We start from the raw sequence: 11,068 nt of genomic DNA on the forward strand, positions 1-11,068 counted from the left end.
CTCTTTTCTCTCCCTCACCTGACCATTTCCAATTACCTCTTTGTCTTCCTATCAGACCATTCAAGGAGGCTCCTCCATCAATCCAGACAGTCGTTGAGTCTACAACACCTCATTAAATAATTCTCAGTATTCACTCCTGTCTCTGTTATCATCTCATATGAAAACTGGTGATTTTTAATAGAGCATATTATTATCTTATTATTGTAATTATCTGGTTATAAAGGCCTGATCTGTCAGCCCAGAGAGATCTGAGTCCTCCACTGGTTACTTCATTAACACACTACTGACACGTTTGGCCCTGGACCGCCCTCGCGGAGGAGGACACGCACACGTGCGGGATTCCCTTTGTGGGATCCAATTAAAAGTCCCATTGACATTCCGGTCCTGCGTGGCAGTATGATATCAGTATGATAGCTAAAACAGCAGGAACAATTAAAAATGTGATTATCTTGGACTGTGTTACATTATAATGTGATTATATTAGCCACTGGGTGGTATGACACTGGACGCTCATCCAGTGTCCCACCCACATACTGTCGAAAAATAAGGAATACATCTAAAACTGAGGCTTGAATGCAAAATAAAGATGTTTATTTTGACATAACAATAATCATTTATTTAAACCACCACCCACTATTAACCCATAAATGACCAAGTGTTAAAAGATGATTTACTCAAGTCAGCCCCACAATAACACTCCTCCTCTATGTACCTATTGTTTTAATGGGAAACATAATATAAACAATACAATCTGTCTGTCTGTCTGTCGGTCTGTATGTGGGTATGTCTGTTTGTCTGTGTGTGGGTCTGTCTGTCTGTCTGTCTGTCTGTTTGTCTGTGTGTGGGTCTGTCTGTCTGTCTGTGTGTGGGTCTGTCTGTTTGTCTGTATGTGGGTCTGTCTGTTGGTCTGTATGTAGGTATGTCTGTTTGTCTGTGTGTGGGTCTGTCTGTCTGTTGGTCTGTATGTAGGTATGTCTGTTTGTCTGTGTGTGGGTCTGTCTGTCTGTTTGTCTGTGTGTGGGTCTGTCGGTCTGCCTGTCTGTCTGTCTGTCGGTCTGTTTGTCTGCCTGTCTGTCTGTTTGGGTCTGTGTTGGTCTGTCTGTCTGTCTGTCTGTCGTCTGTCGGTCTGCCTGTCTGTCTGTCTGTCGGTCTGTCGGTGGGTCTGTCTGTCTGTCTGTCTGCCTGTCTGTCTGTCTGTGGGTATGTCTGTTGGTCTGTCTGTCTGTCTGTCTGTCTGTCTGTCTGTCTGTCTGTCTGTCTGTCTGTCTGTCTGTCTGTCTGTCTGTCTGTCTGTCTGTCTGTCTGTGGGTCTGTCTGTCTGTCTGTCTGTCTGTCTGTCTGTCTGCCTGTCTGTCTGTCTGTGGGTATGTCTGTTGGTCTGTCTGTCTGTCTGTCTGTCTGTCTGTCTGTCTGTCTGTCTGTCTCTGTCTGTCTGTCTGTCTGTCTGTCTGTCTGTCTGTCTGTCTGTCTGTCCGTGTATCAGTATCAGTATGTAACCCAACCACTGTAATAACTAAAGCTGTACTAATGGCTGTTTAATTGATTATTAATGTCTGTCGCTCCCCTCTCCTTTCCTCAGTTAGCACACGAACACACTATTTTGTAGTGTTCCAGGGTGATTAGAGAGGAGATATGAACTATTAGAGCATCACGGTCATCATGGTCATCATTATCATCAGGTGTTGAAGAGAGACTCTGGAGAGACCAATAGAGACAGCTGTTCTTTAGAAGGGGCTACAATAGAACAACATCCATGTTACAAACTCCAGACTCTGCAGTTCTTATGATGAAGGAAGTCATCTTTATTAATCACTCATTATCACTAATAACACTCACACCTGCAGCTTCTCACAATCAGCAGTTACTCACTGCTAACGACTAGGATGGTCATTATGTCGGGTGATGTACTGAAGAGAGATTGTAACCAAGACATCTAAAAACACATTATTTTCTGTTGTGAATCAGAGCTGTGTTTTCCACAAGGCTAAAGAAGAGATGTGATACAGTATGTCTGGGACAAGTCAGACACTTCTCAGCCCAAAACACTGCAGCCCACTGAGCTCTAACCCAGCGGAAGACTCTCGTTCTGAGAGGAAAACATGGACAGAAAAACAAAAAGCTGCTTTTATCCCTGTATGCCTTCATACTCTAATCCTGTAATTCTCCTCTCATCCCTTCTAAACATCCCCTAATAATGACCTCATTAAGGAGAGAAGAGGAGCGAGGAGAAAGTTGTTGCTCCAGATGTGACTGGGACCCTGAGAGAAATGTGTTTAGTGAGAGACCCTGAGGACAAGAGCATATGTGGGGGTCTTTAGCTCTGTGTGTGTGTGTGTGTGTGTGTGTGTGTGTGTGGGAGGGGCAGCTGCTCCTCCAGTGTGAATGTCAGGCTTTATCATGGAACTCACTTGAAAAACAAGTGGACTCAGCGAACACAGCCATCTCTGTCTTATCTCTCTATAGTCCTCTCATTATTCTGCTGCTCTTCTACACTGAGGGTCTGAACCAGACCAGACCAGACCAGACCAGGCCAGGCAGCACCTGTATGTGCTCTGCAGGTTCACCTCTCTTGTGTGTGCGCGGGCTTATGTGCATGTTTTTCTCCATCTGTGACAACTACCCCACTTCTACAGCCCAACAACACATCATCAGAACCCACCACTGACTCTGCCCCAGTTCCTGAACTAATACATCATCAAAACGTGACTGAATAATTAACGCTCCATCTGCGGAGTGCGGCGTCATCAAAGTGAATGGAACAGTTTAATGCCTGTCTCATATCTGACAGCTACAGGGAATAGGGCTGGCCCAGGAAATCAGTAATATATCCCCCATAATGTCCTAACTACCGCCTTGGCAGGACAGAGCAAATGTCAAGCGCACAATGTGTGATACTGTGTATGTGAAATAGAGATGGAGGGAGAGAGAGAAATAAAGGGACAGAGAGATCGAGCTTTGCCCCATAACCTGTATAGCTCTTTTAGTCAATCATAAAGAAACAGCATATGCTGCTCCTGCATCTCATAAAAGTGTGACCCCGTTTTCTAAAACTGGGGCAAAACAACACACACTGATATCAATAATAAAATGTTATCAAGATCCATTCATTTATACATGGCCTACATATCACAGAGATGATAAAACAGCAGTGTTAGGTCAATTACACTCTTTACACTGAGTACTTCTGTAATGAGATGAGCAGGGGGCTTGAGTCCCTCAGAATATACTGATATCTTCACCCCTGAGTGCACGTGTGTGTGCGTGTGCGTGCATTTGTGTGTGTGTGTGTGTGTAGGAGGGGCAGCTGCTCCTCCAGTGTGAATGTCAGGCTTTATCATGGAACTCACTTGAGAAACAAGTGGACTCAGCGAACACAGCCATCTCTGTCTTATCTCTCTATAGTCCTCTCATTATTCTGCTGCTCTTCTACACTGAGGGTCTGAACCAGACCAGACCAGACCAGACCAGGCCAGGCAGCACCTGTATGTGCTCTGCAGGTTCACCTCTCTTCTCCTAAAAAATAACCATCATCAGCAGCACTTGTGTGTTGTTTACAGCCCCCCTCCCGTCGTCGTCCTCTTCTTCACTGTCCTCCCCTCCCATCTCCTCTCCTCTCCTGTCTACCTCACTCACCACTGTAAAAGTCTCTCAAGCACAGCTGTCAATGCTCTACAGAAACGGACACGATCCACACACCATCTCCAGAGTTGGGCCTGAAATCACAGGCCAGGACCATATAATACCTTAATTTGTGTCTACATCTGTGACAGAAGGACCGGCCATGTGAGAAACACAAGGTTAGGTTTACTCAGGACCAGAGAGGAGTGGTGTGACCCACATAGATCCTATTACAAAGTTCTATATGTAATTATATGGTGAGACACTGTCTGTGATCTGTAAACTATGTGCTGTCACCAGCAGGAGGCAGCAGATCACTCATTGACATCTTCTACTGACAGTTCCTCACGAAGGACCAAATACAGGGGCCCACTTCCAAACCAAACCCTGGCCCCTTCACACAGGTTCTTATTATAAGTAATATATCTAAAAGGAGTAGGTGTGTGGAAAAGCAATATATTTCTGATTCCTATTCAAAATATTTTGATATGGAATAGGGCATAGAGCAGGCTAGTCAGGTGAATGCAGTCACTGTGGTACAGTTTGTTGGTTGCACTGGTTTAAGTATGAATATAACAATATAAGTAGACAATAATGTGGACATCAGTTGTGTTTTTGGGGAGCTTGCTGAAAGACCCAGTAGTCTCTGTGTTAGTGACAATAATGTGGACATCAGTTGTGTTTTTGGGGAGCTTGCTGAAAGACCCAGTAGTCTCTGTGTTAGTGACAAATAATGTGGACATCAGTTGTGTTTTTGGGGAGCTTGCTGAAAGACCCAGTAGTCTCTGTGTTAGTGATAATAATGTGGACATCAGTTGTGTTTTTGGGGAGAAGCTGAAAGACCAAGTAGTCTCTGTGTTAGTGATAATAATGTGGACATCAGTTGTGTTTTTGGGGAGAAGCTGAAAGACCCAGTAGTCTCTGTGTTAGTGATAATAATGTGGACATCAGTTGTGTTTTTGGGGAGCTTGCTGAAAGACCCAGTAGTCTCTGTGTTAGTGATAATAATGAGGACATCAGTTGTGTTTTTGGGGAGAAGCTGAAAGACCCAGTAGTCTCTGTGTTAGTGATAATAATGAGGACATCAGTTGTGTTTTTGGGGAGCTTGCTGAAAGACCCAGTAGTCTCTGTGTTAGTGATAATAATGTGGACATCAGTTGTGTTTTTGGGGAGAAGCTGAAAGACCCAGTAGTCTCTGTGTTAGTGATAATAATGTGGACATCAGTTGTGTTTTTGGGGAGAAGCTGAAAGACCCAGTAGTCTCTGTGTTAGTGATAATAATGTGGACATCAGTTGTGTTTTTGGGGAGAAGCTGAAAGACCCAGTAGTCTCTGTGTTAGTGATAATAATGAGGACATCAGTTGTGTTTTTGGGGAGAAGCTGAAAGACCCAGTAGTCTCTGTGTAAGTGATAATAATGTGGACATCAGTTGTGTTTTTGGGGAGAAGCTGAAAGACCCAGTAGTCTCTGTGTTAGTGATAATAATGTGGACATCAGTTGTGTTTTTGGGGAGCTTGCTGAAAGACCCAGTAGTCTCTGTGTTAGTGATAATAATGTGGACATCAGTTGTGTTTTTGGGGAGAAGCTGAAAGACCCAGTAGTCTCTGTGTTAGTGATAATAATGTGGACATCAGTTGTGTTTTTGGGGAGCTTGCTGAAAGACCCAGTAGTCTCTGTGTTAGTGATAATAATGTGGACATCAGTTGTGTTTTTGGGGAGAAGCTGAAAGACCCAGTAGTCTCTGTGTTAGTGATAATAATGTGGACATCAGTTGTGTTTTTGGGGAGAAGCTGAAAGACCCAGTAGTCTCTGTGTTAGTGATAATAATGAGGACATCAGTTGTGTTTTTGGGGAGAAGCTGAAAGACCCAGTAGTCTCTGTGTTAGTGATAATAATGTGGACATCAGTTGTGTTTTTGGGGAGAAGCTGAAAGACCCAGTAGTCTCTGTGTTAGTGAGTCTAATGGTAATGAAGAGTCTCCCAGCACAGGGGGGTGTATGTGTGTGATCTCAACCCATTTGAACACTTATGGGAAATTCTGGAGCAGCACCTGAGACTTGCGTTTTCCACCACCATAAACAAAACACCAAATTATGGAATTTCTAGTGGAAGAATGGCATTGCATTCCTCCAATAGAGTTCCAGACACTTGTAGAATCTATGTCAAGGCCCAATGAAGCTGTTCTGGCTGCTTGTGGAGGTCCAACATCCTATTAAGACACTTTATGTTGGTGTTTCCTTTATTTTGGCAGTTACCTGTGTCTGCCACATTCTCCCCTTTTTTGGTAATGTCAGAGCCTGCCAAGTGTACTGGAAAACTAGGCCAAATGTTCTACAATAGTATGGAATTCCCCAAATAGACATGCCACACCCAATGGGTTAAAATTGTAACATAAAATTAAACACAGTCCATGACACAATACTGGATATTTACATTCACTTATCTGACGATGCTCACAATTTCAATTCACTGAAAGCCTCCCAATTCTACCTTCAAGAGGATGCCACACTCATACCTCACCTCTCTTCCTCCGAGCCGCGGGTATGCGCTCAGTGGGCGTGTACGCGCAGAGTCCCATCCCTCCTCTCCTCTCCATAGCCCATAGTACCGTTAAAACATTCCTCCAATCAGAGTCGCTTCTAAGAACTTTGCAAAGTGGAGTATGTCGGGTACCATATGTTCACTTTCACTCGGGTTTGGTTCGGCTCAGTAGGAGGTGTTGGTCCTATTGGCTCGGCATTGTCTTTATGCAAACAGCTCCTTTCACCGACGCCATGTCTATTGTCACCGCCAAGGTTTATATGGAGGCAGCGGTGGACCTAAGGATTACACCCGTCTGAGGAGCGCTGATTCAGGCGGTTTCTCTTTGAGCCCCTGACAGCTTCGTCACAGTCATGAGTTGTCTGGATGTGATGTTTCACCAGAGTTATGGAGGCCACTACCTCCCTGCGTCTTCAGCAGCAGCAGCCTACAAAGCAGCATACTATCACCATCAGCACCAGCAACAGGTGGGTGTCCAGACTAGACGAAATAGTAATGGCGTAGTATGTGTTTGTTCTTTAATACTAGGCTATTTTTTGTGTTCTAATAATTGGCGCTTTTACGCACGAATACACTCCGTGAGCAATGTTTTGGGGCGTCGCAGATGTCAGTTCACAGCGAAGAGTCCTGGGTGTCACAGAACTCGAAAAGTTTCCAGTTGAAAAGTTGAAGTTGCTCGTGATGTATTTAGTTAGAGCAGGTCATGCAGAATGACTCGGACTCCTTTTCCATCAGAAGGGTGATGTAATGAGAGCTCGTCACTGTCACTCAGGAATGTTGATGATGATGGTTCATGTGATACGGCCACGAGCATCTGCATAGTCGTCATACTTTCACCAGAACACGCGCGCGGAAACGTCCTACAACTTCTTGGATAAACTTCGGTCTGTAAAGATGATTCGTTTTTCTTAATATAGAGGTCATAGAGAATTTAAGTAATTATACTGGCTAGTATGACTTTCAACGGGGGATGTACTTTGTTCAGTTGATGTATACACGTTGAATCATCTGGTTTGATCGATGTGGTGCTGACTAGACAGACAGGCTGGTGCTCTCATGGCTGAATCTGGCATACATTTTTCTCCCTCTCCCTCCGTCTATTTCCCTCTCTGTAGAAGAAGCTGGGTGTTTACAGTAGGATGCAGCAGGACAGCACCGAGCAGCAGTTTCCAGGGGGGAGACAGCAACAGCAGCGTGGGGGTGGAGGGAGGAGGCTGGCTGGGGAGAAGGGGGTCCGACAGGGCCTGGAGGTATCTGGGCTGGGGGGCTCTTGGAGGTCTGGGAAGGACAGCCAGCCGGCTGAGGCAGAGTACCTGAGCTCCAGGTGTGTCCTGTTCACCTATTTCCACGGCAACATCGAGGATGTGGTGGATGAGCATTTCTCCAGGGCTCTGAGCCAACCCAGCACCTTCACTGGAGAAACCAGGAGCTCCAGGGACACACCCATTCACACCTCTGCCTCGGCTGGACTGTGGAAAGGTAGGAACACACAGGGACACACCCATTCACACCTCTGCCTCGGCTGGACTGTGGAAAGGTAGGAACACACAGGGACACACCCATTCACACCTCTGCCTCGGCTGGACTGTGGAAAGGTAGGAACACACAGGGACACTCGTACCATTACTCATCTGAAAACAGTGTTATTCAAATGGATTCATTATCTTTTACTATTACTTTTTATTTAGAATAATAAACATGTTATTGTGGAAAAACGTAGTGTTCCCAAAAGCCTTTTCCGATATAGATTCTTCACTTGTAATTAGTGTTGAGCGATTAACTGACTTTTTTTTTTTTTTTTTTTGTTAAACCAACGTCGGTTCAATTATTAGAATTGCATTTCGTTCGGTCTTTTCTGAGCTCAATGCTCAGTTTCTTTAGAGATAAATCAGATCAAGCCCAAACGGTGAGATGTAAAGTTAGTTGGGGGTTGTAGTTTCCAACAGTCCAATATTCTACACAGTTAGTGCAGAAGTGTTCATGACACAAACTGTTCACACGCCTCTTGTTGGCGGAGAAAACTTTTAACAGGTTTAAAGCTTATTTCCTGTTCTACACATTTTGTCATGGGGTGCAAAGAAAACTTTTCTGTCTTAAAGCTAATTTTCTTACAATTCTATACATTTTGCCATGTCTAATGTGCATTAATGTGATATTTGAGTGACTCGAACATTACTTCCAAATCTATGTGCTAAAAAATCTAGCAAAAAAACGTTAGCTGACATGGGCTAGTTGATCTGGACATTTCTGACAAGTTATAAATAACTATGGTATGCAATGACTAACATGACAATAGGAAAACTGGTGATGCACTACCCAATTTTGAAATTTCACTTTGTGCATTCTACTATTATAACTTTCAATAGTAAGTTGAAAGCCGGACTGAGCCCCACAGTTTGGGAACCACTGATCTAAGTGATTGATAGTTGGTATTCAGCAGTCATAAAATGTGCCTTATTTAGTTTTAAGTACTAATAAAATAGTGATTTTCTCAGTCAGCATAGGCAGCAGCTCTATAGAGATGAGATGATGACATGGAAGGAAATGAAGTCATCAAATAAAACAAATGTAATATGCACAAAAACTGAACGCTTTTATTAAAGTACTATGAATAAATTATGTAACCTTTAGACTGTTTACATGAATGTCTATCTTTTACTGACTATATCCATTTCTCTCTTTCAGACAGTGTATCTCTCTCAGAAGGCCAGTGTAGTTCTCTGTCCTCTTCTCTGTGGGGTGGAGGTTACCAGTCCCAGACCAGCCCCTGTCTGCCCATCCACCCAGACTTCTCCCCCATCCCTGCAGGCTTCCATGCCCCAGACAGAGCTCTGTGGACAGGCCACGCTCTGCCCCAGCCCAGCCTCCCTCCTCCAACCTCTATCCCTGACCCCTGGGCCTACAGCCTCAGCCCCCAGACCTCCGCCAGCTGCACACACGTCCACGACGTCTACCCACCCACACACCCTCACACACACATGCACCCCCGGCACACACACACAGTATTACATCCCCACCCGTCCCATGACCCAGGCCTAAACCCCAGGTTCAGCCCTCTGCTCCTGACTGGTGTGAAGACTCAGAGCCCCCTAGCCCACAGCCCTGCTGGACACAGCACACACAGTAACACACACAGCAGCCAGAGCCCAGGGATACACAGTGGTGTGAAGACAGAGGTGGAGCAGGCCAGCCCCCCAACCCTGACCCCTTCAGCCTGGCCAACAGCTCTACACACACCCATGGATATCTACGACTCAGGTAAGCCTCTGACCTGGATCACACACACAGACACACACACACACACACACACACACACACACACACACTCACTCTCCCATGTCTATGTTTCTGCTACGTTGTTGTTTTATCTAAAAGTTGATGATATGCTGTTTCTCTCTCTCCAGGTCTGGATCAGGACAAAGTGAAGGCTGTTTGGTTCTGAGAGAGAGGATATGACACCCTGCCACTGAGCTGTGATCAGCTCTAACAGAACCTCCTGGAACCACATTGTTTTGTGGACTCGTTCTCTAGAAGACTCTCCACTCACTAGAATAACTCAGAACTCCAGGGTGGTTTTAGGTTTCTCAGAAATCCTTCTGGAGAAATATAGACTACTCTCCATGCCTCACAATCCACCAGGGATACTTCAGATCACTCTTTGGCAAAATATTTGTTCCTAATTTGTACCAAAAGTATTAGCTGGTTGATTGGGAACTAGTATCCCACATGAGGGTTCTGTTTAAAGAACGTAGTTTGTGGGATCACCACTCAGCCAAGCCTCTTTCTGATCTTTTAATATTGTGTTATGTGTGTAACTAGTTATATGTGTGTAATTGACTGAAATATATGTTGTATATACAGTAGTACTGTGATCTGAAGTGATTATCATTTCCGTAAAGTGTTTGATTATTGCTAATTGTTTTTCACCAACCCTGTGTTGTCATGTTGCCTAGTGTTCTGTATGTGTGGAGAAATGTCATTATTGATGTGTAATAAATTGCTAAGTTCTATTGGCAATCATGCCCTACATCTTTAAGAGCTGACTCAAAGTACACAGCTAAATGTAATTTTTTTCTATCAAATCTGATCATTGAATATCAACCAGCATTGTTAAGGATTGATATGTAGGTCAGCCTTGAACCTTTACTCAGAAATCCATCTATATTGAACAAAAATATAAACGCAACATGCAACAATTTCAAAGATTTTACTGAGTTACAGTTCATATAAGGAAATCAGTCAATTGAAATAAATGCATTAGGCCCTAATCTATGCATTTCACATGACTGAAAATACAGATATGCATCTGTTGGTAACAGGCATGTGGATCTGAAAACCAGTCAATATCTTGTGTGACCACCATTTGTCTCATGCAACGTGACAATCTCCTTTGCATAGAGTTGATCAGGCTGTTGATTGTGGCCTGTAGAATGTTGTCCCTCTCCTCTTCAATGGTTGTGCGAAGTTGCTGGATATTGGCGGGTACTGGAACACGCTGTTATACACGTTGATCCAGAGCATCCCAAACATGCTCAATGGGCGACATGTTTGGTGAGTATGCAGGCCATGCAAGAACTGGGACAATTTCAGCTTCCAGGAATTGTGTACAGATTCTTGCGACATGGGACCGTGCATTATCATGCTGAAACATTTTTCTTTGTATTTATTTCACCTTTATTTAACCAGGTAAGCCAGTTGAGAACAAGTTCTCATTTACAACTGTGACCTGGCCAAGATAAAGCAAAGCAGTGCGACAAAAACAACAACACAGATTTACACATAAACAAACATACAGTCAATAACACAAACATGAGGTGACGGCGGCGGATAAATGCCACGACAATGGGCCTCAGGATCTCACCATGGTATCTGTGCATTCAAATTGCCATCAATAAAATGCAATTGTTTT

At 44.2% G+C, this 11,068-nt stretch overlaps 1 protein-coding gene across 1 annotated transcript; it reads left to right on the plus strand.

The window, feature by feature from the left end:
• The first annotated feature begins 5,997 nt into the window (after positions 1-5,997).
• Positions 5,998-10,176, plus strand: LOC115115837 (transcription cofactor vestigial-like protein 3). The gene is made up of 4 exons (XM_029644326.2): positions 5,998-6,626; positions 7,275-7,638; positions 8,845-9,417; positions 9,564-10,176. The coding sequence occupies exons 1-4, from the start codon at positions 6,513-6,515 to the stop codon at positions 9,599-9,601; spliced, it is 1,089 nt and encodes a 362-aa protein (XP_029500186.2). The 5' UTR covers positions 5,998-6,512; the 3' UTR covers positions 9,602-10,176.
• Positions 10,177-11,068: the final 892 nt, after the last annotated feature.

The sequence above is a fragment of the Oncorhynchus nerka genome, linkage group LG3, assembly GCF_034236695.1.
Source record: "Oncorhynchus nerka isolate Pitt River linkage group LG3, Oner_Uvic_2.0, whole genome shotgun sequence".
Lineage (NCBI taxonomy): Eukaryota > Metazoa > Chordata > Actinopteri > Salmoniformes > Salmonidae > Oncorhynchus > Oncorhynchus nerka.